The sequence below is a fragment of the Thalassophryne amazonica genome, chromosome 3 (assembly GCF_902500255.1).
Source record: "Thalassophryne amazonica chromosome 3, fThaAma1.1, whole genome shotgun sequence".
Lineage (NCBI taxonomy): Eukaryota > Metazoa > Chordata > Actinopteri > Batrachoidiformes > Batrachoididae > Thalassophryne > Thalassophryne amazonica.
In genome coordinates this window covers 111,880,833-111,907,952 of record NC_047105.1, presented here as the reverse complement: position 1 = coordinate 111,907,952, position 27,120 = coordinate 111,880,833, and the positions used below count along the sequence as shown (strand labels likewise).

The 27,120-nt window shown below is 42.3% G+C and overlaps 1 protein-coding gene across 1 annotated transcript; it reads right to left on the bottom strand.

Annotated features, from left to right (window-relative positions):
* Positions 1 to 2,249: 2,249 nt before the first annotated feature.
* LOC117507816 (acidic mammalian chitinase-like) lies at positions 2,250 to 26,902 on the bottom strand. The gene is made up of 11 exons (XM_034167611.1): positions 26,691 to 26,902; positions 24,739 to 24,795; positions 24,064 to 24,229; positions 23,832 to 23,956; positions 23,616 to 23,736; positions 23,337 to 23,519; positions 22,084 to 22,200; positions 20,966 to 21,098; positions 20,735 to 20,749; positions 12,063 to 12,069; positions 2,250 to 2,271 (listed from the first exon to the last, which is right to left on the bottom strand). The coding sequence occupies exons 1-11, from the start codon at positions 26,900 to 26,902 to the stop codon at positions 2,250 to 2,252; spliced, it is 1,158 nt and encodes a 385-aa protein (XP_034023502.1).
* Positions 26,903 to 27,120: the final 218 nt, after the last annotated feature.

Below are 27,120 nucleotides of genomic sequence, written 5' to 3'. Positions count from 1 at the left end.
AGTGGGAGCTGAACGTCAGCTCTCTCATCAAGAGAGCACAACACAGGATGTACTTTCTGATGCAGCTGAGGAAGTTCAACCTGCCAAAAACAATACTGGTGAACTTCTACACTGCCATCATTGAGTCGATCCACTCCTCTTCCATCACTGTCTGGTACACTGCTGCCACTGCTAAGGACATGAGCTGACTGCAGCATAGAAGGTGATTAACTGCATTCTGCCATCCCTACAGGACCTGTACACCTCCAGGGCTAGGAGGCGAGCAAGGAAGATTGTGGCTGATCGCTCCCACCCAGGACACAAACTTTTTCTCTCCCTCCCTTCTGGCTGGAGGCTGAGGTCCATCACGACCAAAACCTCAAGACACAAAAACTGTCATGATCTGTTCCACGCCTGAGTTTTGATCTTGGTTCTGTCTGTTTTCATGTCCCCTGTCTTTGATTTTCAATTCAGGATTGCTTTCGTCACTGATTTTATTTTGCGTTTTACCGCTATAGTCATTGCTTGTAATTTCTGCTTGTTATGCTTTTGGCATGTTCGTTCTGCTTTAGATCAGCCCCAGTTTTTAATTCTCTTGTTGATCACTTTTCAGTTCTCACCTTTTTTTTTTCCTGATTTTGTTTCTTTGCTCCTACCATGTGTAGATTTTCCTTGCATTATGTTTGGGACTCACCTTCCACTTTCTTTCTGTCTGCGTAGTGTTTGTTTTACCACACTCTCTTGCTCCTGCTTGTCTCAGCTTTGTCTCCTTCCTGAACTTTCACACACACCTGTTTTAACTTTCCTAAATCACACCCTGTTATTTAAGCCTTGCATGTTTCTCTGTTCTCTGCCAGTTCATTTTGACTTTGTCTGCGTTCCAGCCTAGTTTTGCTTTGTTAGTCCTTGACCTTCTGCTCTTCTGTGTATGACCTTGTTCCATGTTTGACCTTGTTTTTGTGCCTCTGCCTCTTGATTGTAGACTCACTGTGTTTTTGAACCTTGCTCGTTTTTTGGACTCAGATTTTGCCTCAGCTCTGACAACCTTGATTCTCCTTGGCCCGGAACCCAGCTAGTTTTTTGACATTGCCTCTGCCTCATGTCTGCTGATTACCTTTGCCACACTGACTGATTGCCTGTTTACCAAACCTGTGCCTGTTTTTCAATTTAAAGCCTTTAAATACTCAACCTCCTGAGTCTGAAGCTGCATACTGTGTTCAGCTTACTGTTCGTTCCATGCCATGAATCCTGACACTTTCCAGCCGCCGCTAGTCTCATAAACAATGCCAGAGGCTCCCACTTACTCTGCCTCCCTCCCCACTATCATAAAGCAAGAACGGTCATCCCTGCACTGAAAGGTACCACCTGTTTTTGCACTGCCCCATTCCATTACGTTTTATTTGTTTAACAGTGAATATAGTTTTGTCTATTTGACTCTTATAGAAGTGTTTTTTTTCTTTTCTTATTTTTATGCACCAATATCACCAGATCAAATTCCTTGTATGTGCTAACTTACTTGGCAATAAATTTGATTCTGAATGTTGAAGTCACCAACAATTGGAATGTTATTGGCAGGAGTTGCCAAATTAGAGATAGAGTCAAATGTTCAAACAAATTATATTTTAGTCCCCCAAGAGCCAGTAAACTAAACCCAGATTTATAAATTAGAGCCACACCTCCGCCTTGCCTTGTATCACGAAGGACATGACTAAATGTGTATACCGGTGGGCAAGCTTCATTTAAGGGGAGGACACCAGTAGGTTTAAACCAGGTTTTATATAAACCAATTATATCTATGGGTTATTCCACAATTAGATTATTTGTCAACATTGATTTTTGAGGGCAGCATGGCGGCTTAGTGGTTAGCACTGTTGCCTCACAGTGAGAAGGCCATGGGTTCTATTCCCGCCTGTGGCCTTTCTGTGTGGAGTTTGCATGTTCTCCCCGTGTTTGCGTGGGTTTCCTCCGGGTGCTCCGGTTTCCTCCCACATCCAAAGACATGTGGGTTAGGTGGATTGGAATCTTTAAAGTGTCCATAGGTGTGCGAGTGGGTGTGAATGTGTTTGTCTGTTTGTGGCCCTGCGACAGACTGGCATCCTGCCCTGGGTGTACCCCGCCTCGCGCTCTATGACTGCTGGGATAGGCTCCAGCCCCCCGCGACCCTTGATAGGACTAAGCGGTTGAAGATGAGTGTGTGAGTGATTTTTGAGGACAGTAACCTTATATTAATGAGACCCAAACTAAGGACCTCATTGGGGTTGACATTTGGACTACTGAGATTTGGGGGTGGTTCTAGAGTAATATATATAAAATACATAAAAGTAAGTTTGGGGTTATATTCCAAATGGTTTGAAGGTAGCAGACATGGAATATTTGACATTGCAGGAACAGCCAGTGGGTCATCCTCAAATTTACTGTTTATCAATCTAGTAATGGGAACTAAGTTTGCAAAACATGTCCCTCTATGCTCTTTATAGGAATGTCTGTGGAAATAGGCCACAGTGTCAAATTAAAAAATTCTCCTTCCTGGCACATAAACTACACTACCACCATAATGGATTTTCTTCACTAATTTCCATGCTAGGCTAATGGGTTCCACATTCACTTTAATCATAAGCTCTCTAGGTTCTCTATACCTGCTCCATGGCCTGGTGTAGAGTCCTCATTGTACCCTCACTGTAGAATTCTATGTTCCCAGATAAGATGGTGGCGCATTCCCCAGTAGGTTGAAGGCCATGTGGCATCAGCATCCACGCTGACCCCAGAAAGAGGGACAGTTATCAATGAAACTAAAACTTTGCTGTCTACAAAACTGCACCAGTCACCTATTCAATGACATCAGCCTCGTCAATACTCCAAGAGGGGAGGGGACCAGAGACTATTAATTGATGATGATACATCCTTCTGGTGAGGTCACAAGTCCTCTCTATGTCCATTTTAGTGATCTCCGATTGTCCCATGCTAATGTCATTGCACTGACATGAAAAACTACGTGGCTATATCTAGTATTGTGTTCCTTTGGCTAACTATTCTTGTGCAACATCAGAATCCTAAGGTGAGAGGCAATGTCGGGTGCTCTGGCCCCAGCAATACACTAAATGTGCATCTGTAATCTAACTTTGTGAGTAATAGAATCCCCTATCACTAACGCATGGCATTTTGCCCTGGAGATGAGAGTAGAAGACTCCCATGGGCTTGGAGGACTATCAACAGGCATGTCGAAGGCTGAAAAAGGTTTCGCAGTCGCTGCTACTGACTGTGAACCAGTTATCACAACCGGGCACCAAGCCTTACTGGAGTTCTTCCGCCTAACTACAATCCGAAAGCCATCTTCTATAGCTGACGGAGCTAAGCTAGTGCTAATGTATGCGCTAGCCAGCCCGAAACTAAGCTTGTCTGGAATGGCCATGCTGTCTAATTCCACTGAACTAAGAAGTTCCAAACATATTCATTGACCTTCTCACTGCATGTCCAAAACGCCTACCTGGCTCTCTGTACTTTTTATATATTTCTCCTACTTTTGTTGTACCGCCAATTATCTTATAATAATTTATATCAGGCTTTCCCAGGAATTAAAGCACTTAAATAAAATGAAACAAATAAACTCCAATAATAAACACCAACAACAATAAAAGTACACTACAACAACGCACAGAAATTCCACATTAAGGAGCTCATTAAAACTCCACATACAGAAAAAAAGTGCATGACTTGTACTCCATAAAATACAGTAGTCCTTACAAATGTTGTGATACTACTGTCTCCTCCAAGCAAAAACAACCTTTGTGTTTTTCTGTGTGCTTCTCCGTGAGCTGTCTCAGTGTTAATACTCATCAGTTCTTCCTCCAGATGGCATAAATTCAAACCGGTCCTCCCCATGGTGTCTTCACCAAACCTTCTTTAAAGCCTTTCATCTTAATGAATGTCAGTTTACTCACTCCATAGTAGAGGTGGACGATACCGGGAATTTTGGTATTGATCCGATACCAAGTAAATACAGGCCCAGTATTGCCGATATCGATACCGATAATGATACTTTTTCATATTTAAGTTTCATAGATGCAAAGGATCCAAAAGACCTAGGATAGAATTTCACCAAACATTGTACGTGACAACAAAATACTTTATTATCACAATCAATATTTTAGTTAAAAAAATATCACTCAACACAACTTAAAACAAAATTTCCTGAGGTAGAGGGCTGACAAACCACAATACAAGGGTATGCTGCGCTGTGTTGTGTGACACAGAGCAGCGCTGCTCTTACAGACAGAAAGTAGATTTTGATGAATCTGCGTGCGCAGCAGTCAGTGTGTGCGGGAGAGAAAAAAGCTTGAGTATCAATCTTTTTACATGAGGATCGTTTAATATCAATACCAGCGCTGGTATCCATATTATCGATATTAGGATTGATCTGCCCACCTCTACTCCATAGTTCTTACAGTCCTGAACAGCTCAGTTCTCCCTGCAGAGCTGGCATAAAGATCAAGTTGAAGTGGTTGATACAAACCTGCTTAATCTTAGTGAATAAAAATCATACTTGTTACGTATGCATAGAATAAAGAACCTTTCGACCATCGTCAAAACTAAGCCAAAGAAAATGTAAGCAAAATGTCGAATTTCCTACCATTATCAAAGAATTTATTCATTAATGTATTTATTTTAAGTTCTTAAAGCTCAGTTTTTGTGAAGATGGAGGATGAAGGAGTTTCACAGACTTACTGGAATCCAGTCAGGTCCTCCTGTCTGACCGACAGCAACGTCTTCAGGTCGGAGTTCCTGTGTGTCAAAACAGGAGGAAAAAAATTGAAGACCCTTTGGACAATTTAGAACAATTAATCTGACCGTTATCCGTTATTCCTATGACTCATTGTTTTCACCTCTTCTTGAGATGGTTGAATGAGTCATAGAGAGGTTTCTGATTCCACTGGTTAGCAGTGATCTCACTGTCCTGACTGATGATGGCGAACTCATAAACCAGGTGTGTACACAAGAAGGGATCTATGTTTGCTGGAACAAATTTCCCTGCACCAGGTCTGTACTGCGCCCAGCTGGTAAAATAACATACCAGCTTGGTTGTGGTTGCTGGATTGAAGACACCAAAAAAAAAAAAAAAAAAAAATCCCCAAAACAAAAACAAACAAAAACATCATTTATTTTTCCAGTCTGTAATGTTGCATATTTATACATAACTTCAGCATGTTGAAACACTTACCAAGCCAAGTCAAGAGTTGCAGAACCACTGCAAGAAGTACAATTCAGATGTCATGTGCACAAGTCTATATTTCAAATCACACTCATCATTAAAATTATACAAGAAGTATAAAAATGCCAAAGATTTAAATTCTCACCGACTATACTTGCAAATAGTGTGTTCATCTCATCTGTCTGTGTTCACTTCACAAAGGCTGCTTCACACTGTGACAGTGGCAAACCAGGACACAAAAGCAACAAAAGTCCTGGTGTGACATCATTTTGTTCTTCACTCTCATATTACTTGTCAGTCACATGGCACAGTTTTCATGCACACATGATTTTAGCCTCTCATAATCAACAGGGTTTTTCCCACTGCTGGTAATGGCAGAAGCAGGATGTGTTACGTTTCCATATTTAATGGGAAAGCGGCATGAGGAAGTTAGAGGTGGGCGGATCGATCCTAATATCGATAATATTGATACCAACGCTGGTACTGATATTGAACGATCCTCGTGTGAAAAGATCGATACTCTAGCTTTTTTTCTCTCCCGCACCTACTGACTGCTGCGCACGCAGATCATCAAAGTCTACTCTCTGTCTGTAAGAGCAGCGCTGCACTGTCACACAACACTGAGCAGCACACCCTTATATTGTGGTTTGTCAGGAGATTTAGTTTTAAGTTGTGTTGAGTGATGTTTTTTTAAACAAAAATGCTGATTGTGATAATAAAGTATTTTGTTGTCATGTACAATGTTTGGCAAAATTCTATCCTAGGTCTTTTGGATCCTTTGGATCTATGAAGCTTAAATATGGAAAAGTATCGGTATCAGTATCGATATCGGTGATACTGGGCCTGTATTTACTTGGTATCGGATCAATACCAAAATTCCTCGTATCGCCAACCTCTAAAGGAAGTACTACCTGTCTACGAAATACCAAAAAATATTATAAAGCAACCTGAAAGAAAAGAAAAATGTACTACACATCGTTAGTATTGTGAAACACCTATCTTGATGGCATGGCACAAATGCATTTGGAAGAGTGTCCGAGTTAATGCTGTGACTGTAATTTCAATTTATTTAGCTTATTGAATTTATTTAGTTTATATGGCATCAAATCACAAAAAGCTGCCTCAAGGCGTGTCACATAAGTAAGGTCTAACCTTGCCAGCCTCTAGAGGAAGCACACAGATGACAGCGGTAAGGAAAAACTCCCTCTGATGATTTGAGGAAGAAAACCTCAAGCAGACCAGACTGACAGGGGTGACCCTCTGCTTGTGCCATGCTACCGACAGACTTGAGAGTACAAATATACAGGAAATTTTGGGAGTCCATGCTGGTGCACAGGACAGGAGGGTTGCAGAAACAGACGCCACTCCCATCTCTGGATGGAGCCGCACTTCAAACAGAGAGAAAAAACAGAATCAGGCATCGGAAAAACAACAAATACAGTATCATTTGTCAGCATTAAGCAACAAGAAAAACAGAAGAAATACTAAGGTGATTGCCGGCCACTAGCCCTAAGCTTCAATAAAAGACCGAGACTTTAGATAAAGTTGAGGCCACGGCACGCTCTGTTTACTAATAAAATTAATTTAAAAGGGTAATAGAAACATACTATGCTTGAGGAGATTCAGACGAGGTTTCAACTTTCACAATTCATTTTGACAGCCTTGACTGAGGTATGGGTTTGTAATTCTCCTCCTGTGTTTCTTTGGGCTATAAAGCTCTTCAGATTTTACAGAGTACAACTTATGCAACTGGGCCAAGTCATCTGAGTCACACTGAATCAAACAAACAAGCAAAAAAGACCAAGTGTGACTTGGAATGGACTTGGATTGACTTTCCATCTAAGTGTGACTTGGATAGAAAAACTGTTGTGTGTTGGGGGGGCGTGGCTGGCTGTTTTGGTGTTCTTTTCTTTTCTTTGCTCTCCAGGTGGCATGAGGGCTGATTTGTCTGTGGAGAAAGTGCTGGCTGAAGAGTCCTCACCCTTATTAGCGTCATGTGGAACACCTGTGGCAGGGGCTCACGTGCGGCCTTGAAGACTTGCAGCTGAAGCGGATAATTGGATGGCGTTCTGCATATAAGTCATGTGTGATTTGAGCAGAGCTGCCGGGAACTCAACCTTGTGACGTTTGTTTGTGAGACGCTGAGGACCGCGCCTGGGTTTGACATATCGAGCCCGTGAAGCAGGGAAGGGTGAGGACACATGCTGTCAGCACACGCTAAAGGTAATTAAGTGATTAAGTAATTGTTGATAGTATCTTGGTGCTTGGTTACACAGTAAATTGAGATTGTGAGGAGAATTGTGCAGCTTGCTTCTCACTGCGGTGGCGTGCAGGATAAGTGATCCTCCACTTGTTGTGAGGGGCTGCTCATTTGCATAAAGTTAAAAAGAAACATTGACCTAAGTGTGTTGCTGATAGCGTGTGCTATGTGAAAGATAGAGTTGTACCTGCTGACTCACCTCACCTTTTCTTTGCTCCACAGAGAATCGGTTCGTCGTGTCCACCTGGGGGGTGTTTGTCGGTGGTAGTGGGTCCAGGAGCGCCGGGCTTTAATCCTTGTGGGCGCTGGAGAACGTGCCACTTATTACTCCACCAGAGGGACGCTTTTTATGTTTTACATTTGTAAGCACAGGTGAAAAAATAAATTGTTTCTGTTGGGAACCGCCTTCTGGTTATTTTTACCGCTGGGTTCTGTCAGACGCAGGTCCGCTCCTCAACCCGCGTCGACACATAACAGTAGTTCCCGGCCATTCCATAATGGACCCAGCGGCAGAGGCGGTTCCTTTTGCTGAAAAGGTGCAAGAACACTTGGAGAAGATATGGGAGCAATTACAGCATCTCGCAAATCGAATTGAACAAACAGACGCCCGTGTTACGGAGCTTGCAGCGCAAGCCGTTCCGCTTCCTGCAGCTCCAGCTGTGGCATCATCGATACCGGGGCAGATAACTCCGTCACCCAGGGATTCGGTGTTTGAACCGGTTATTTGTCATCCGGAGCCTTATGCGGGAGACGCTGAAGCTTGTGCTTCGTTTCTGATGCAATGTTCTCTGGTCTTTACTCAGCGACCGGCTTCCTTCTCTTCCGATGGAAGTCGTGTTTCCTATGTAACAAATCTGCTCCGAGGCGACGCCTTGGCTTGGGTCACTGCGTTGTGGAGTAACAACTCGCCATTGTTAGGGTCCTTTAAGGATTTCTCCCGGGAGTTTCAATTGGTTTTTGATCATCCGGTGAAAACGAATACCGGTGCTCAACGGTTGCTGAATCTCAGGCAGGGGAGGCGGAGTGCGGCGGAGTATTCCGTGGACTTTCGGATTTTTTCTGCTCAATCCGGTTGGAATGCCGTAGCTTTACGGGGCGTGTTTGTAGACAGGTTAAATGAGGCACTAAAAGACGAGCTGGTGGTCCGTGATGATCCAAACGATTTAGATGAGCTAATATCGTTGGTGATTCGTTTGGATGATCAGATGAGGGAGCGTGGACGCGAGAGAGGACGCCCATCAGAGCGGGTTTTTTTGTCTCGGGGCTTTCCCCGACACAGGTTTGGGCCGCCTCTTCTTTGCCCCACTGAGGCTCCTCCGACGGGACCTCCAGCTCCTCCTGTTGACGAGCCCATGCAGCTCGGACGAGTAGAGATGTCTGTATCGCCCCGACACGTAAGCGTCAAGAGAAATAACGGCGACGTAACTCCAAGTGTTCTGGGATGGGAAAAATAACACACACAAAAAAAAACAAAAACAAAAAAAAACAAAAAAAAAATGTTTCGGCACAGGTAAATGTTTTGTTTTCTTTGATTAGGGGCTATGTGTGTTTGGGGCGTTAGGGGCGTATCTGGTGGAGTGATTGATGGGCTCACTTAATTGTCACTTTTGTACGTGGTTTTAGGTATTTTCTGTTTGGGTTGTTGGGTCGTTTTCTTTTGTTGTTTTTTATTTCTCTACATCCCTAACCCCAACCTCACTTGCCCCAAGACCGTTCGTCTTGTGGGTTGTGGGGTGGTGCAGGTTGGTCACGCTGAGCGTTCTCAGAAGACCTCTGCACCTAGGGGGGGGGGGGGGTGTTAGAGGCGTTTCTTTGGTTTGGTTAGGGCCCGGTTCCACTCCAGCCTCGGTGAGCCTTTGTACCGTTCGTCATTGGTGTTGCCGGGGTGTGGTGCAGCGGAGACTTACCTCAGTCGGAGGGGTGGGCCGATCTGTTGCCGTTTGCCATTTTGGTAGTTCCACCCCTCCCGAGAGGCTGGGGTATGGTCGAGTTGTGTCACTGGACGCATTTTCAGTTCTCTGCTGCGCCTTGGGGTTGGAGCTGGGTTAGTTTTTTCTTGTTCCCTTCTCCGGCTTACTAGTTTGAGCTGTTTGCCAAAATTGAGCCGCCGGGGGGCTCTGGGAGGGACCTGGGGTCTTTCGGGGTGCTGGGGAGGGTAACGGGATTTATGGTCGTTTATATCCCCCCGGGGTTGTTTTGAGTTGTCCTCCGAGGGTTGATTTTTGATTTCGCTTTATTTTCCTTCCGGGTTCCACCTCCAGGGTTGATGGGACGGTCCTCTGGGGGGGAGTTGGCTTGGGACCAACCAGCCATGTGTGACCTAGTCTGGGGTTCCGGGGTTGTGGGGTGGGTACCTCCTGGGGTTGATGGTACGGTCCCCTGGGGGGGGGGGGGGGGGGGGCGCCGTGTTACTCCATGTGCACCTGGGGACCTTTGTTGGGCTTATGGTTTTGGCTGTTCCTCCTGGAACTGGCAATGAAGGCCTTCTGGGGGGGGGGGGGGGGGTTGGGCTCTGCAGGTCATTCTGGGGGGGGTTGTTTATTCTTTTCCTTTCATGCATTTATGTTTGTATTGTGTTTGTGGGACTGTGTTGGGGTTTTGCGTTTGGGAGTTTTTCTTTTCTTCCCGGGGTTCGATGGGACGGTCCCCTGGGGAGGTTGTTGGGTGGGTTTTTAGGTTTTTTCTTTTTTTTTTTTTTCTCTGTGTGTGTTGGGGAATGTTTTGGGGCTTTTGTTGTTGCCAGCCGGCCTTCCTGCTGCGGTGCCTGTCCTGCTTTCTGACGTGGACCCTGGAGGGAGGTGCTGTTCTCGGGCCTGGTTGGATCGGTCGCCGGGAGGCTTCCCGTTCATGGGGGGGTACTGTTGTGTGTTGGGGGGGCGTGGCTGGCTGTTTTGGTGTTCTTTTCTTTTCTTTGCTCTCCAGGTGGCATGAGGGCTGATTTGTCTGTGGAGAAAGTGCTGGCTGAAGAGTCCTCACCCTTATTAGCGTCATGTGGAACACCTGTGGCAGGGGCTCACGTGCGGCCTTGAAGACTTGCAGCTGAAGCGGATAATTGGATGGCGTTCTGCATATAAGTCATGTGTGATTTGAGCAGAGCTGCCGGGAACTCAACCTTGTGACGTTTGTTTGTGAGACGCTGAGGACCGCGCCTGGGTTTGACATATCGAGCCCGTGAAGCAGGGAAGGGTGAGGACACATGCTGTCAGCACACGCTAAAGGTAATTAAGTGATTAAGTAATTGTTGATAGTATCTTGGTGCTTGGTTACACAGTAAATTGAGATTGTGAGGAGAATTGTGCAGCTTGCTTCTCACTGCGGTGGCGTGCAGGATAAGTGATCCTCCACTTGTTGTGAGGGGCTGCTCATTTGCATAAAGTTAAAAAAGAAACATTGACCTGAGCGTGTTGCTGATAGCGTGTGTTATGTCAAAGATAGAGTTGTACCTGCTGACTCACCTCACCTTTTCTTTGCTCCACAGAGAATCGGTTCGTCGTGTCCACCTGGGGGGTGTTTGTCGGTGGTAGTGGGTCCAGGAGCGCCGGGCTTTAATCCTTGTGGGCGCTGGAGAACGTGCCACTTATTACTCCACCAGAGGGACGCTTTTTATGTTTTACATTTGTAAGCACAGGTGAAAAAATAAATTGTTTCTGTTGGGAACCGCCTTCTGGTTATTTTTACCGCTGGGTTCTGTCAGACGCAGGTCCGCTCCTCAACCCGCGTCGACACATAACAAAAACTCTTAAAAAAAAATCTTGAACAAAGTTGAAAACATAATTTGTAAAGTTTATAAAGTTTGTAAAGTTATTGTATGAAAACTGGAGAAAAAATCAAGTGAGTCTGCAGCCTGACTTGCTCTACCCTTAGGAGTTATGTTCTATAACCCCTATGGGTAGAGCAAATGCACCATACATAACTTAGGGCGCTTTCACACATTGCATGATTGAAACCGACTGATGCACAAAGGAGGAATTGCATGCCACTCGTGAAAAATCTCATCATACAGCTGTTGCAACAACCAGTTGCCGAAAGACAGCGAGTGCCCATTCCACCACTCTCTCAACAGGTGTTGGCCAAATTCAAGGTGCCACACACAAGAGTAGAGTGCAGATGACCACATTCAAGCTGTCTGTGAAAATTGTCTAAGTGCAACACGAGTGTGGCGTTACCAATCAACACACATGGGTGTGACTGTGCTGAATCCCCCCCCCCAACCACACACACAGAAATGGCTTGTGGAGTGTGTCGTCCGCCCCCGTCCCCTCTCGACGGGCCAGCGTCTGAGCGCGCGGCATGGTGTGAAATAAATGAGCCAGCCTCGGCAGGCTGATGCCGCTTCCACCACGTAAATTGTAGTTTACATGACATGACAGAAACAGTAGAAATTAAATAAAACAAATAAGGGTAAAGGTGTGAACTCATTTATGTGTGATCGCTTTGCTCATACGCTTTGCTGTGGACATTCAGTACCGCAACGCTGGTGATTAGTGTGCCATGCAGACAATCACCGCAAGGTGCGTGTAACTGCAGGATTTCCCCACATTGTAACAATTAAAACACACATCACATTTGCAATGCAGTCACCATCAGACACGTTATGTCGGCTCATGTGTTCATGACACGGGAGTCGGCTGTTCATGAGACGAGAGCCCAGCTGATGTCTTCAATATACGACCGCATCAGGTAACTCATGTAAAAAACATAAACGGGAGAACAGTAATCCACGTCATTTCATTACTTCCTGTTGTACGTCTAGGCTAAGTCCGCTCTTTATAAATTGTGTTTTGTTTTTTGCTCCGCTGTGTTCATATGCGCAAACACGAGTGTGCATGAAACCGTTGCCACGGTATCGTGCACACCTGTCCGACCGTGTGTCCCTCCCCACAGTAGGGTGGAATGTTTTGTGGTTCCCCATTTTGTTTTTTCGGCTGGTTTCTGCTTCTTTTGCCCAATTTTGTGTTATGTGTGAAGGGACCCTTATCTATGGTGTATTTTAATTTAGGTCTTATAAATTGCAAACACTTCCACAAGTCAAGATACATTATTTGATTTAAAAATAAAATGCACTTAATAAAGCATCAGCTATTCTTAAAAAACACTTCCTTTATATGCGTGTTGTCTGAGCAGGCAGAATGATGGGAATTGAACCCAGATCTACACACTGGAAATCCAGCTGTACTTGCTATGCTGACGAGGTGTTGTTCTCCATATTAGCTTTACTTAGCATTCATATTACAGTCATGTCTACAAGTATTTGAACTATAGCAGTAAGTTTTCCTCATTATTCCACCACAATGGAATTGAAAGGAAACAATCACGATGTACTTGTGTAGATTTTCAGCTTTAATTTAAGACCAGATCAGGTTTGTGAGTATGCACTGGTGCTGCATACAGCTGCATCCACCCCACTGCAGAAACACCTTGTGTTGTAGAAGGCATCCATCCAGGTATATAACCGGTTCATGCCCACCTCTGGAAAGTAACAAACTGTTTGCTGGAGCCAGGTGAAATGTAAAGATGGCCCATTAAACGTATCATAATAAGAAAGCAGATGATAATAATAATAACAAAATCTAATATTAACTAACCCAAACATGAACATTTCTCTGAACTTCATCGCACCAATCTATCAATTTGCTAAGAAGATTTGACAGGATACTTGATAAGAATCTCCCCCGGACAAAGTGTACAAAGATCATCTACATTAATGTGTGTAGGAAAGTTTCTCTCTCCAGTTTGAAACCTGCCCTTTCACATCTATAATATCCTGTCCACCATTTGTGCGTCTGCCAAGGACATAATAAAATAATCTCCGTTCATTTATTTGTCCGGCTATTAGTAGGATTATGTCAAAACTACTGCGCAGATTTTCACAAAATTTTCACCACCGATAGATATTAGGACATGGAAAACTCCACTGAATTTTGGATATCCAGATCTGGATTCTGGATCAAGATTTCACTTTATAGGCTTTTAAGGATTACATCAAAACTACTGCATGGCTTGTTACGAAATTTTCACCACAGATTAGATCATGAAAGCCTCCATTAAATTTTGGAGGTGATCTGGATTCGGACTTTGGATCGATATTTCTAAATCAAGATTTCACTTTACTCGTATATAGGCTTTGAATTATTACGCCGAAACTACTTCATGGATTCTCACAAAATTCGCACCACAGATAGATATTAGGGCATGGAAGACTCCACTGAATTTTGGAAGTTATCTGGATTCAGATTCTGGATTCAGATTTCACTTTATAGGCTTTTAAGGATTACGTCAAAACTACTGCATGGCTTTGTTACACCTTGTGAATAAATATCAGATTGCAACATCTTGATCAGTTGGACCATTCTGGATCAGTATGCAACTATTGCATTGTGTTGCGGAATCTGGATCCAGGTAAAGTCCAGGTCATGATGTGAATCAAACATCTATTATTTTGAGTCCTCGTCAACCCTTGGCGGATGTCAGAAATCTCAAATTGCTCTTGTTGTCATAGTAATGTTATGCTCTTTGTTCTGTTTGTTACGTCTTATATCGAGTTGTGTCCTCTTTATTTCTTCCCGTAGGGTTCTGTTTGTTGAAGTACTGGCCAGACAAGATGTCTTATTTCTTTGGATGGTAACATTAGAGGATATGCAGAATAACCACATTGTACCAGTATGAGGTAAAATATGTTTTTAAGAGTTTCAATAGATCTTTCATTGTGAAAAACACATTTTATTATCTTTGAAATCCATAATCCATGTATCACCAGTTATCCATCTTCATGATGAAGTGGTATAGAGGAGGATTTTCTTAAAAAGAAGACCTGAAAGTTTAGCTACAAATTGCCAGAAAGTACATCTGAGATGCAAACCTGGATTTGATCTGCTTTGGTGAAAGAAAATCCTTCTTTGCTCTACTCCACTATGAAGCAAAGAGTAGTGATGCAAAATGCAAAGCTTGCACTGTGCACAATTTCTCCAATCACAGCCACATAAGCCCATAACATCTTCTGGGTTGTTTGGGTGTCTTGGCGGCTTTCCTCACTCTTCTCCTTCTTGCAGTCACTCAGCTTTTGAGAACTGTCTACTCCATGCAGATTTACCATAAAGTGCCATACTGTTTGTATTTCTTTGTAATTGAGGTAAATGTAGTCCAAAACATATTCAGTGGCAGCTTTACCATCAGAGACCCTCGTCCACAAACTACCATAAAAGACTCCAAGCTGTCGTTGGTGTTAAAGGGGGCAACACACAGTATTAAGAACAGGGGTATGTAAACTTTGGATCAGGTTCATTTGGGTAGTTCTCTTGTCATTTTGATTTAAAAAGAGGAAACACAGTTGCTTGCCAATAAATGGCTGCACCCAACCACTAACCATGAGTGAAAAAAGTTTTTGTGTTATCATTCATATTCTCTTAAAAATGGCCAAAAAAGCAAGAATTCTGCCAGGGTATGTAAACTTTTGAGCACAACTGTATTTAGTTCATGCACTTGAATCAAAACTTTTTTGTGGTGTTATCAGGTTTTATTTTCAACTTTTTTTTTGTTTTCTGAATTCTTTTTCAGATAATTTTCAGAGAACATTGGTTATCTCTGCTACAATTTGTCATTGCTTTTGGCACTTGGTTTCCAACTTATAACTGGAAGACAAACAGGCATAAAATTGGAACCTCCATCCAATTTTGGTGGTGTAGGTAAATCCATCATTGAAAAATGAGAGTGACTGAGGCACTTCTGATTGAGATATAATGCAAATCTTCCTTTGCAAGGAGTGCATTTGCTCCGAGATGTTATCCAACTTTGGTCTGAGTTCAAGGGTTAACACAGTCTGAGAGTATATCGCCTTGCCCAACTCATTAATCATGATGGACAGGTGAGGAGTTGTGGTTCTGGTGGCAGCCATCTTGCCAATTCTCCAGTAGGTCAGGGCAACACATAAACCAATAAGTACCAGCCCTCCTACAATAAAACCAAATATAAATAAATCTTCAATAGCGTTCAATTCCATGGTTAATCCAATATAGTCGGAAGAATTCACAGTCCGGTGGAGTAGGGACTTTGAAGGTTGGAGCAGAGATAGAGGAGACAGGAGGAGATGCGACCGCCCTCGCTGGAGTGCATTTATAGATTATTGACATAAACTCATAAACTTCATAAACCTCATAAACTTAAGGGAAACATAAACTTAAGGGGGGAAAAAAAATCAACTGATAGTGACAATTTTGATATGTTTTTCATTAAAAATATTATTGATTGTATTGTTAAGACTTTACCATATAGAGTTCAGAATAATAGTAGTGCTATGTGACTAAAAAGATTAATCCAGGTTTTGAGTATATTTCTTATTGTTACATGGGAAACAAGTTACCAGTAGATTCAGTAGATTCTCACAAATCCAACAAGACCAAGCATTCATGATATGCACACTCTTAAGGCTATGAAATTGGGCTATTAGTAAAAAAAAGTTTAAAAGGGGGTGTTCACAATAATAGTAGCATCTGCTGTTGATGCTACAAACTCAAAACTATTATGTTCAAACTGCTTTCTTAGCAACCCTGTAAATCACTAAACTAGTATTTAGTTGTATAACCACAATTTTTCATGATTTCTTCACATCTGCGAGGCATTAATTTTGTTGGTTTGGAACCAAGATTTTGTTCATTTACTAGTGTGCTTGGGGTCATTGTCTTGTTGAAACACCCATTTCAAGGGCATGTCCTCTTCAGCATAAGGCAACATGACCTCTTCAAGTATTTTGACATATCCAAACTGATCCATGATACCTGGTATGCGATATATAGGCCCAACACCATAGTAGGAGAAACATGCCCATATCATGATGCTTGCACCACCATGCTTCACTGTCTTCACTGTGAACTGTGGCTTAAATTCAGAGTTTGGGGGTCGTCTCACAAACTGTCTGTGGCCCTTGGACCCATAAAGATCAATTTTACTCTCATCAGTCCACAAAATGTTCCTCCATTTCTCTTTAGGCCAGTTGATGTGTTCTTTGGCAAATTGTAACCTCTTCTGCACATGTCTTTTATTTAACAGCGGGACTTTGCAAGGGATTCTTGCAAATAAATTAGCTTCACACACACGTCTTCTATCTGTCACAGCACTTACAGGTAACTCCAGACTGTCTTTGATCATCCTGGAGCTGATCAGTGGGTGAGCCTTTGCCATTCTGGTTATTCTTCTATCCATTTTGATGGTTGTTTTCCGTTTTCTTCCACGCGTCTGTTTTTTTTTTTGTCCATTGTAAAGCGTTGGAGATCATTGTAGATGAACAGCCTATAATTTTTTGCACCTGCGTATAAGTTTTCCCTTCTGCAATGAACTTTTTAATCAAACTACGCTGTTCTTCTGCACAATGTCTTGAACGTCCCATTTTCCTCTGGCTTTCAAAGAGAAAAGCACGTTCAACAGGTGCTGGGTTCATCCTTAAATAGGGGACACCTGATTCACACCTGTTTGTTCCACAAAACTGACGAATTCACTGACTGAATGCCACACTACTATTATTGTGAACACCCCCTTTTCTACTTTTTTTTTACTAATAGCCCAATTTCATAGCCTTAAGAGTGTGCATATCATGAATGCTTGGTCTTGTTGGAGTTGTGAGAATCTACTGAATCTACTGGTACCTTGTTTCCCATGTAACAATAAGAAATATACTCAAAACCTGGATTAATCTTTTTAGTCACATAGCACTACTATTATTCTGAACACTATTGTATCTGTAATTTGTCATTAATGACTGGGAAATTTCCTTTCAAAATGAAAATAGCTAAACTGATACCATTGTTCAAATCTGGTGACATACATGTTTTTTTTTCAAATTATAGGCCAGTCTCCCTGTAACCACAATTTTCTAAAATTTTGTTTGTTTTGTTGTTATGCTTGGGTTTGTGCACTGTTGCTCATTTGGTTGTGTTTTGAAATTCTGGTGCACTGACTGAGTTGTATTGTTTGTACACATTTCTTTTGTATTGTTGTTATGAATCTATCTATCTATCTATCTATCTATCTATCTATCTATCTATCTATCTATCTATCTATCTATCTATCTATCTATCTATCTATATACTCAACAAAAATATAAACGCAACACTTTTGGTTTTGCTCCCATTTTGTATGAGATGAACTCAAAGATCTAAAACTTTTTCCACATACACAATATCACCATTTCCCTCAAATATTGTTCACAAACCAGTCTAAATCTGTGATAGTGAGCACTTCTCCGTTGCTATATATATATATATATATATATATATATATATATATATATATATATATATATATATATATATTTGTGTATGTATACATTCTTTATTTTTTATGGTATAAGGGAAGGTATTTACAAGCTTTACTTCTGCCTTCACCCTTTCGGCAACACGGGTTCATTGTACGTTGTTCTTTTTATGGGTTTTGTTTTTGTCTGTGTTGTTATTCTGTGTGCCGAATAAATCGTAAATTCATTCATTCATTTATCAATCAATTCAATTTTTTTTTATATAGCGCCAAATCACAACAAACAGTTGCCCCAAGGCGCTTTATATTGTAAGGCAAGGCCATACAATAATTATGTAAAACCCCAACGGTCAAAACGACCCCCTGTGAGCAAGCACTTGGCTACAGTGGGAAGGAAAAACTCCCTTTTAACAGGAAGAAACCTCCAGCAGAACCAGGCTCAGGGAGGGGCAGTCTTCTGCTGGGACTGGTTGGGGCTGAGGGAGAGAACCAGGAAAAAGACATGCTGTGGAGGGGAGCAGAGATCGATCACTAATGATTAAATGCAGAGTGGTGCATACAGAGCAAAAAGAGAAAGAAACAGTGCATCATGGGAACCCCCCAGCAGTCTACGTCTATAGCAGCATAACTAAGGGATGGTTCAGGGTCACCTGATCCAGCCCTAACTATAAGCTTTAGCAAAAAGGAAAGTTTTAAGCCTAATCTTAAAAGTAGAGAGGGTGTCTGTCTCCCTGATCTGAATTGGGAGCTGGTTCCACAGGAGAGGAGCCTGAAAGCTGAAGGCTCTGCCTCCCATTCTACTCTTACAAACCCTAGGAACTACAAGTAAACCTGCAGTCTGAGAGCGAAGCGCTCTATTGGGGTGATATGGTACTACGAGGTCCCTAAGATAAGATGGGACCTGATTATTCAAAACCTTATAAGTAAGAAGAAGAATTTTAAATTCTATTCTAGAATTAACAGGAAGCCAATGAAGAGAGGCCAATATGGGTGAGATATGCTCTCTCCTTCTAGTCCCCGTCAGTACTCTAGCTGCAGCATTTTGAATTAACTGAAGGCTTTTTAGGGAACTTTTAGGACAACCTGATAATAATGAATTACAATTTATTTAAAATGCACACTAAATGTTTTTTTTTTTTTTTAATTAAATTCAAATATCCGCAATATGGATCAGATCTGGATCAAACCTTGTCAGGCGATAGTGAGTGCCAGTCTGCACCTCACCTTCAAATATGAGTGATTGGGTTATGTTTGCTTCTGATACAGTGAGACAAATAAGTATTTGATACTCTGTCAATTTTGCAAGTTTTCCCACATACAAAGAATGGATAGGTCTGTAACTTTTATCATAGGTATCACAGAATCTAAATAATAATAATAATAATAAAAAAAAATCAGAAAATCATGCTGTATGATTTTGCATTGTATTGCATGAAATAAGTATTGGATACAACAGAAAAACACACTTTAATATTTGGTACAGAAACCTTGTTGGCAATTACAGAGTTCAGACATTTCCTGTAGTTCTTGACCAGGTTTACACAAACTGCAGCAGGGATTTTGATCCACTCTTCTGTACAGATCTCCAGATCTTTCAGGTTTGGAGTTTCAGTTCCCTCCAAAGATTTTCTATTGAGTTCAGGTCTGGAGACTGGCCAGGGCACTCCAGGATCTTGAAATGCCACTCCTTAGTTGCCCTGGCTGTGTGTTTTGGGTCATTGCCATGCTGGAAGACCCAGGCACGACCCATCTTCAATGCTCTTACCGAGGCAAGGAGGTTGTTCCATGATCTATGATACATGACCCCATCCATCCTCCCTTCAATACGGTACAGTTTGCAGAAAAGCTCCCCCAAAAATGATGTTTCCACCCCCATGCTTCACAGTTGGGACAGTGTTCTTGGGGTTGTTCTCATCCTCCAAACACGGCGAGTGGAGTTGATTCCAAAAAGCTCTATTTTGGACTCATCTGACCACATGACCTACTCCTATGCCTCCTCTGGATCATCCAGATGGTCACTGGTGAACTTCATATGGGCCTGGACATGTGCTGGCATGAGCAGGGGGACCTTGCTGCCCTACAGGATTTTAAACCACGATGGTGTAGTGGGTTATTAATGTAATCTTTGGTCCCAGCTCTCTTCAGGTCATTGACCAGGTCCTCCCATGTAGTTCTGGGCTGATTCCTGACCTGTCTCAGAATCATCCTTACCCCATGAGGTGATATCTTGCATGGAGCCCCAGACCGAGGAAGACTGACAGTAATCTTGTGTTTCTTCCATTTCCTAATAATTGTGCCAGCAGTTGTCTTCTCATCAAACTGCTTGCCTGTTGTCCTGTAGTCCATCCCAGCCTTGTGCAGGTCTACAGTTTTGTCCCTGGTGTCCTTAGACAGCTCTTTGGTCTTGGCCATGGTGGACAGGTTGGAGTATGATTGACTGAGTGTGTGGACAGGTGTCTTTTATACAGGTAATGAGTTCAAACAGGTGCAATTAATACAGGTAAAGAGTGCAGAACAGGAGGGCTTCTTAAAGAAGAACTAACAGGTCTGTCTGAGCCAGAATTCTTGCTGTTTGGTTGTTGATCAAAGACTTATTTCCTGCAATAAAACACAAATTAATTATTTACAAATCATACAATTTGACCTTCCTCCTTGAAAATTGAATTAGCTCTTGCCTATCAGGACATGTATGAATCTTCAGTAAAAATATCATAATGATACATGAAAAATTGTGGGTTACAGGCTGATCACTAATAGACAGGGGTGAAAACAGTTCCTCCTTCAACTTCATTGTCAGAGGTAATGCTTGCATTTCAACAGTCTGTTTCATCAGGATAATGTTGGTTACAGATTGCATCTTTACATTGTATTGAACATTTCCTTCTGCTCATTGCTCAGGACCAGACACAGCACTTTGCAGTCATTGATGAAGATGGATCCATTTCCACAGTATACGATATGGGTGATGCCACCAGCGCACATGTTGAAGCTGGCCTTGTCGTCTGGGTTGGAGTATATGCCGTCAGGTTTGCCATTTCAGAATCCAGGCTGGTCAGGCCACACTGGGTGGAAACAGGAGGAGAAAATGTACTATAAATCACTGAACACATCATCTTAAATAAATGTTTATGTCATATTTGTCTACAGGTGTGTTCCCCTGCCAGACTGGGTTAAATCATGTTCTTCTATTTTTTATTACATTGTACATTCAATTTGTTTATTGAACAATAAAATGGAGTCATATTTCTTCATAAAAATGAACAATGACTATGACTTACCAACACCCATGAGTTTGTTGAGATGTGACAGCAGAGGGTAGACACCTTGGCCGCAGAATCGTCCAGCAAAATCATCAAGGTCCAGAGCCCACACATTGGCACCACCAAACTTTTGTTCTTTGAGATATTTTGCCTGTAGAAGTGGAGAATAATTCTTAATACATACTTTGACCTGTCTCAAATGAAGACATAGGACCCGATCATCATCGCTGATGCAGAATGGGTGGCCAAATCTCCAATGTCGATCTCTACCGGGTGACAACACCAAGCAAAAGTAAAAACAAACCTAAAAAATTATATATATCCAAGCATAACACTGAGATGCACAGTTCTGTGGTATTAAGGGTTCCTAAGTATTTTCAGGCAAATGATGGATCTGCAGAGACTGGGGTGCATGCACATGAGAAGTCAGCAGGCAAACGTGGAATGCTAGGAGTTGCGATGACAGCTGGATAAACATGAATTTTAATACTGCATTCTTTGCCGTCTTTTGCAGATTGGCAGCTGGTTTGCTCTGTGTAAGCCTGATCTCTTCATATCTCAGAAGCTAAGCATAGAGGGATCTAGTTTGTACTTGGATGGGAGAACACCAGTGGCTGTGTGTTTCTCCAGGTAAACCTGGAGTTGTGCCAAATGCCAATGCGGATCTGGCTGTATCCGCTGTGGGGACCCCGAACAAAAATGGGATCAGTTGAAAGGACAACAACAATCAACCGCCGTTTGTGGCTGATGTGTGTGAGTATTTCCTGGCTGCGCGTCCAGGAGAACTGTTTCAGTTGGCCTATCAGATGGACTTCCAGGCATATTCTTCAATGAATAGAAGTTCTGACACCCAACAAAAGCTGCCCTTAACTGGACAGAAACTTACTTGTCATGTGCTTATTGTTTTTGGAGGTTGGAGGTGGAAACTCTGTCTGCTGATGAAAGATATCAATGTACCAGGTCACACCTGTTTTGGACCAGCACACCCACCTCAACACAAGTGATAGAATTTAGAGGTTGTGCCTTCAAAAAATGGCAACTGCATCAGGTGGAAACTCACAATAATACTACCTCAACAATGTGCATCACTTGTACTGGATGAAAGATAGAGCCCATAGAATGAATGTGTCACCTACCTTGATTTCATAGCTCTCCTTGTTGTCAAATCCTACCCACACTTGGTTCTTGGTGGCATAGGGAACTTTCTGGTCTTCAATCCACTGGACAGTTGCGCCCTTTAAGAAGCCACAGATCTGAAAAAATAATATATTATAAAGTTATTTTGTTCTTGTACACAACCTGAATTTTCAACAGCAGTGCTATGATTGTGCTTTTACCTCATAGCTCAAATTCAATGTATTTCCTTGATATCACAACAAAGCTGCCTTAAGGCGCTTCACACGAGTAAGGTATCATTTTGGTCTTTCCGAGTTCGAAATTAAGAAATTGCTGGCTGTCCAGCTTTTTACTGATGCAAGGCAATCCTCTCAGGAGTGTATGTGTACTACATTACCAGCAGTTATTGGCATGTACAACTGAGTGTCATCAGCATAGCAATGAAAAGTAATCCCATAATGCCACATTATGTGCAAATTATAATGCCCAGACTTAAAATTTTTAATTTTCCCACTGTTTTGAATGTGTAACTCTCTACATAGTGTTAATTTCATTCTTGGAAGTATGGCATCACATAAGCACAGAACACACACACACACACACACACACACACACACACACACACACACACACACACACACACACACACACACACACACACACACACACACACACACACACACACACACACACACACACACACACACACACACACACTCATCTTCTTAGTCCAAGTAAGGGTCGCGGGGAGCTGGAGCCTATCCCAGCAGTCATAGAGAGCGAGGCAGGGTTCACCCAGGACAGGACGCCAGTCTGTTGCAGTTCAAGCACAGAACAAGGTGTTAAAATTAACTTTTTGTTTAAACAGCTTCATTGTATGGTCTTACATTTCCCTTATCATCAGAAAATATTTGAATTATTCACTGATTTGTTATTTAGGTGGAGAGTTTACTTTTTGTTTGATTGCTTGTTCAGCAGTGACAATACAATATTTTTGAAGTAACTAGTCCGTAATGTTAACATTTTGCTTTCTGCCTAAACCAGCAAATCAAGAATCAGTTTTAGATGATTTCCTGGAAGACTATACAACTCAGAATTTGGAATGTCAAGGAATTTTTTAATTTATTTTTACATTCTCTTGTGTGAGCTCGAAGGAGATACTGTACCTCTGTTTGTGTTTTTACAGCTATGAGGGTAAACACAATTCATGGTACAAGTTCTTACATTATGCCAGTAATTAATGAATTAATTATAACTATTATCTAAGCGTCACCTCATAGTAGGACCATAATCCAGGTTCACTGGTGAAGTCGCCAGCTGGTGCAGGACCACTAGCTGGGGCACCAACATCAGTATTTGATGATGTCAGACGGAAGGTACGACCATAAGCGACGAATCCCATCCTCAGCTTATCCCCTGGAGCGCCATTGTCCTGCCAGTAATTCATGGCAAAATCCTAAAACAATTGCGGAAACATGAAGTCAGATTCTTAAAAGACATCTGACTTTTATTTTATTTTATTACATTTTGCAGTTTTCTAATGTTTGCTTACAATGTTAAAGTAGATGAAGTCACCAAAGTCCTGTGAGCCACGGTACAGTGGGCTGTTATGTCCAGTGAATTGCTCCCAAGTGCCATGGAAGTCATAGGTCATCACGCTGATGTTCAGTTCCCTGTAAATAAGGGTTTGATGCCAGGCATTTAGTTCAAGAAACTAAAATCACAGTTTTCCCTCTTGAACTGACTTCATGCCAGTACACAAACTCACTTGGCAATCTCAGCAATCTCATATCCTCCATCAATGGTTCCTTTACCAGCAGACACAGCAGCAGTCAGCATGAGCTGAGGCTTTCCAGTGGCCTTGGCCTCAGCAGCATAAGCTTGGACAAGTTCCTACAAATGTATAACACAAGAAAGAGTCAGAGGATGATGTAGATGTGAAAAAGGAACCAAAATTCCTTTCAAAAACTACCCTGAGGGGGGGATTGTTCTATACCCACCCTGCAGAGCAGAGTGAATCTCTGCTTGTCCTCTGGAGGACTTCCACGAGCTCCAGGATACTCCCAGTCCAGATCCAAGCCATCAAATCCGTGGGTTCTCAGGAATCTGATCGGGGACTGAATGAATGTCTGACGGTTGGCAGCAGTGGACACCATGATGGAAAACCTGTGGGGTAGATTCCGGTTCATCATCGTGCTGCTGGTAAATTATCATCCTTTCATCACACAGGAAGCCCGACACCACTACAAATGGGGAGGCTTGTTTTTACTTTGCTGCATATTCTCATGTTTGTGAAAGTATTGGGTCAGGATCCAGACCGGTTCAGCGGCACTCAGTAAGATACTGGAGGCTAATGTTGTATGAGGGAGAGGAGGATGGAGTCAAAAACATCCATAATATCCATATAGAGCAGTGGCATACATGTATTCTTGGATCATGGTGTCTATAGGCTCTTTCACACATGGACTGTGCTTGTAATTTGTCCCCCCACCACACCCTTCCTGGCTATGCTTTCAGTCATTTTGTGAACTCACTTATTCCAGTTAAGAGTCATGTGCTATGGCAAAATCAGACAGCTAACAATGCAAAATTCATCTAAATACTACAGCATATTGGTCATATGAGTTTTTAAACCTACACTTGAACAATGAGGCAAACAGTCCAGTGATACTCACTGATGTGAACCAAAGTTCCAGCCACCAACAGCCAACAATGTCTTCAGATGAGTGTTTCTGAAAAGAACAAAGATGGCAGCTTTAGTGTCTCTTGAAAACTCCATTTTGTTAAGGGTTTAAGATCATTTTCTTCTGGATCTGTAGCTATTGATTGTGGCACAGCTGCTCTGTGTCAGCTTGATCCCGTCAGATCTCAGAAGCTAAGCAGAGCAGGATCTGGTTAGTACTTGGATGGGAGACTTCTTTGGAACACCAGTGGCTGTGTGTTTTTCCAGGTAAAACTGTAGTTGCGTCAGGAAGGGCATCTGGCGTAAAACTTGTGCCAATTAACAATGCGGATGTGGCTGTATCTGCTGTGGCGACCCCGAACAAAACCGGGAGCAGCCGAATAAACAACAACAGACTTCACTAGGGGATCAGTATGGGGCTGAAGTCAACTGCGTGATATACTGAAGGTACAATGCTACTGGAGTTTTTAAGATTTAAATCATGAAATAAATTTTCTTTGGCAACACTATAATTTTATTCCTTAGCATTTAGATAAGGGATTTATAATATGATTTTGACAATATGATCAAAATTCATGCTATCTGGTTGCAGTTTAGAATTTGAACCCCTGAGGGGCAGGCATTCAAGGCATCAGATGCTATGACCAACATTTAGTAGATTTAGAAGTGATTTACAGGAAATCTTTTGGATGTTAACATAAGATGGGCCACAGATCATCTCAAATCCTCATGCATGTACACATGCGCTTCCTCCTGTTGCTAGTGTGCATGACATCAATGTCATTGTGGTTTAAATAACAGAGAGTCATTTAAACCACAATGACCATGTAGTCCTCCTGAGCATGATTCAAAACATACTAGACCTGTAAGTGCTAGGAAGTGGTCAAGGCCCATTTAAATCTTAATTGGTTGTAGGTTTAGCAATTTGCTTCGAGAGATATTTTGCTCATTTGAAATCAAAAGTGAATTTAGAAGTTCCAGATTATTTCTTATTTGGGAATTCCTCTGTTAGGCCAGGCAACAGTACGTTATACAGTGTTCCTATGTGGTGTAGTAGTGTAGCAGGAGTATTACATTATACTGTTCCTCATAATTAATATAGTAATTTTGTCATTCTGTCAGGTTTCGCAGAGGTGTAGCGCCAAAGGAGTAGGACACAAATGCAAACTCACAAATGCTGATGATGGAGTAAGAAAAAGTTTTATACTGAAGACAGGCAGAGATTTGGTACAGTTTGTCAAGCAGGCAGGTGGAGGTAACAAGCAGTCGTGATGGGTCCAAGAAACAAACAGAGTTCAAATACACAGCGTGGTGGAGTTCAGTGGCAGAGACAAAAGCAGGGTCAAAATAAGGACAGGCAATAGAGCAAGGCAAATTGAGACTGTGGTAAAGGCTGGAATGCGAACGTAAAGGTCAAAGAACTGGCAGAGAACATTAGACAAGCAGAGTTTAAATATGCTGGTGGTAATTAAGGAAAATTAGACACAGGTGTGGAGAACATTCAGGAAGGGGGGCGTGGTTGGATGAATCAAAGATGAGGGAAGCTGGTGCAAGATCATGCCATAAGACAAAGCAGAAGGAATTGGAATGAAGGTGAGGGAAACTGGTGCAAGATAGTGCAGTAAGACAAACACAAAGTCAGAATCCCAACAATAACACCAAGTAAATGCAAAACCCACACATAAAAAGAACAAAGAATCAAACCAGGAATCAAATGTAAAAACTGAAAAAGAGATCAACAAGAAGACGGAAGGCTAAGACTAAACTAGGATGTAACTAACAATGGGGCAAAAGTATAACATACAGAAGTACAACCAGTGACTAAAATATAACAAACAGGAAATCAAAGACTGAGGTTCAACGAGAGATGAAGCACAATACAGGCCCCAGCAGGGGCAAACCATGACACATACAGTGTTAGTAATTCGTTAACTTCGCACTTACGTGTTCTTCAAACCATTGAAAGTCTTGTAGAGGATCTCGTCATTCCACTCATAGGTGATCAACTCATTTTTGGAGTTGATGATGGAATAGGCATAGAGCAGGGTGGTGCACAGGAAGGGGTCGACATCTTGTGGCATGTACTTGCCTTCACCAGGCCGGTACTGGGACCAGTTGGTGAAGTAGCACTCCATTCTGGTGCAGCCCCATATCATCAATGACTGTGGAAATTTACATGTTCTCTTCAGGCAGTCATCTTTATAAGTCTCATTGGAACGGCACCAAACAAAAGTTCCAGCATCATCACCTTGCCCAATGCAGATTCGAGATTCATCACTGAATATGACTTTCATCCAGTCATCCACAGTCCACGATTGCTTTTCCTTAGCCCATTGTAACCTTGTTTTTTTCTGTTTAGGTGTTAATGATGGCT

Bases quoted from the DNA above. Each gene is read 5' to 3' on its own strand.
- LOC117507816 (XM_034167611.1), bottom strand. From the start codon at position 26,902: ATGATATGGGGCTGCACCAGAATGGAGTGCTACTTCACCAACTGGTCC. The intron at 24,796-26,690 runs GTAAGTGCGAAG...TGTTCTTTTCAG, and splicing joins TTCAATGGTTTGAAGAACAC to AAACACTCATCTGAAGACAT. The intron at 23,957-24,063 runs GTGGGTATAGAA...ATACATTTGTAG, and splicing joins GATTCACTCTGCTCTGCAGG to GAACTTGTCCAAGCTTATGC.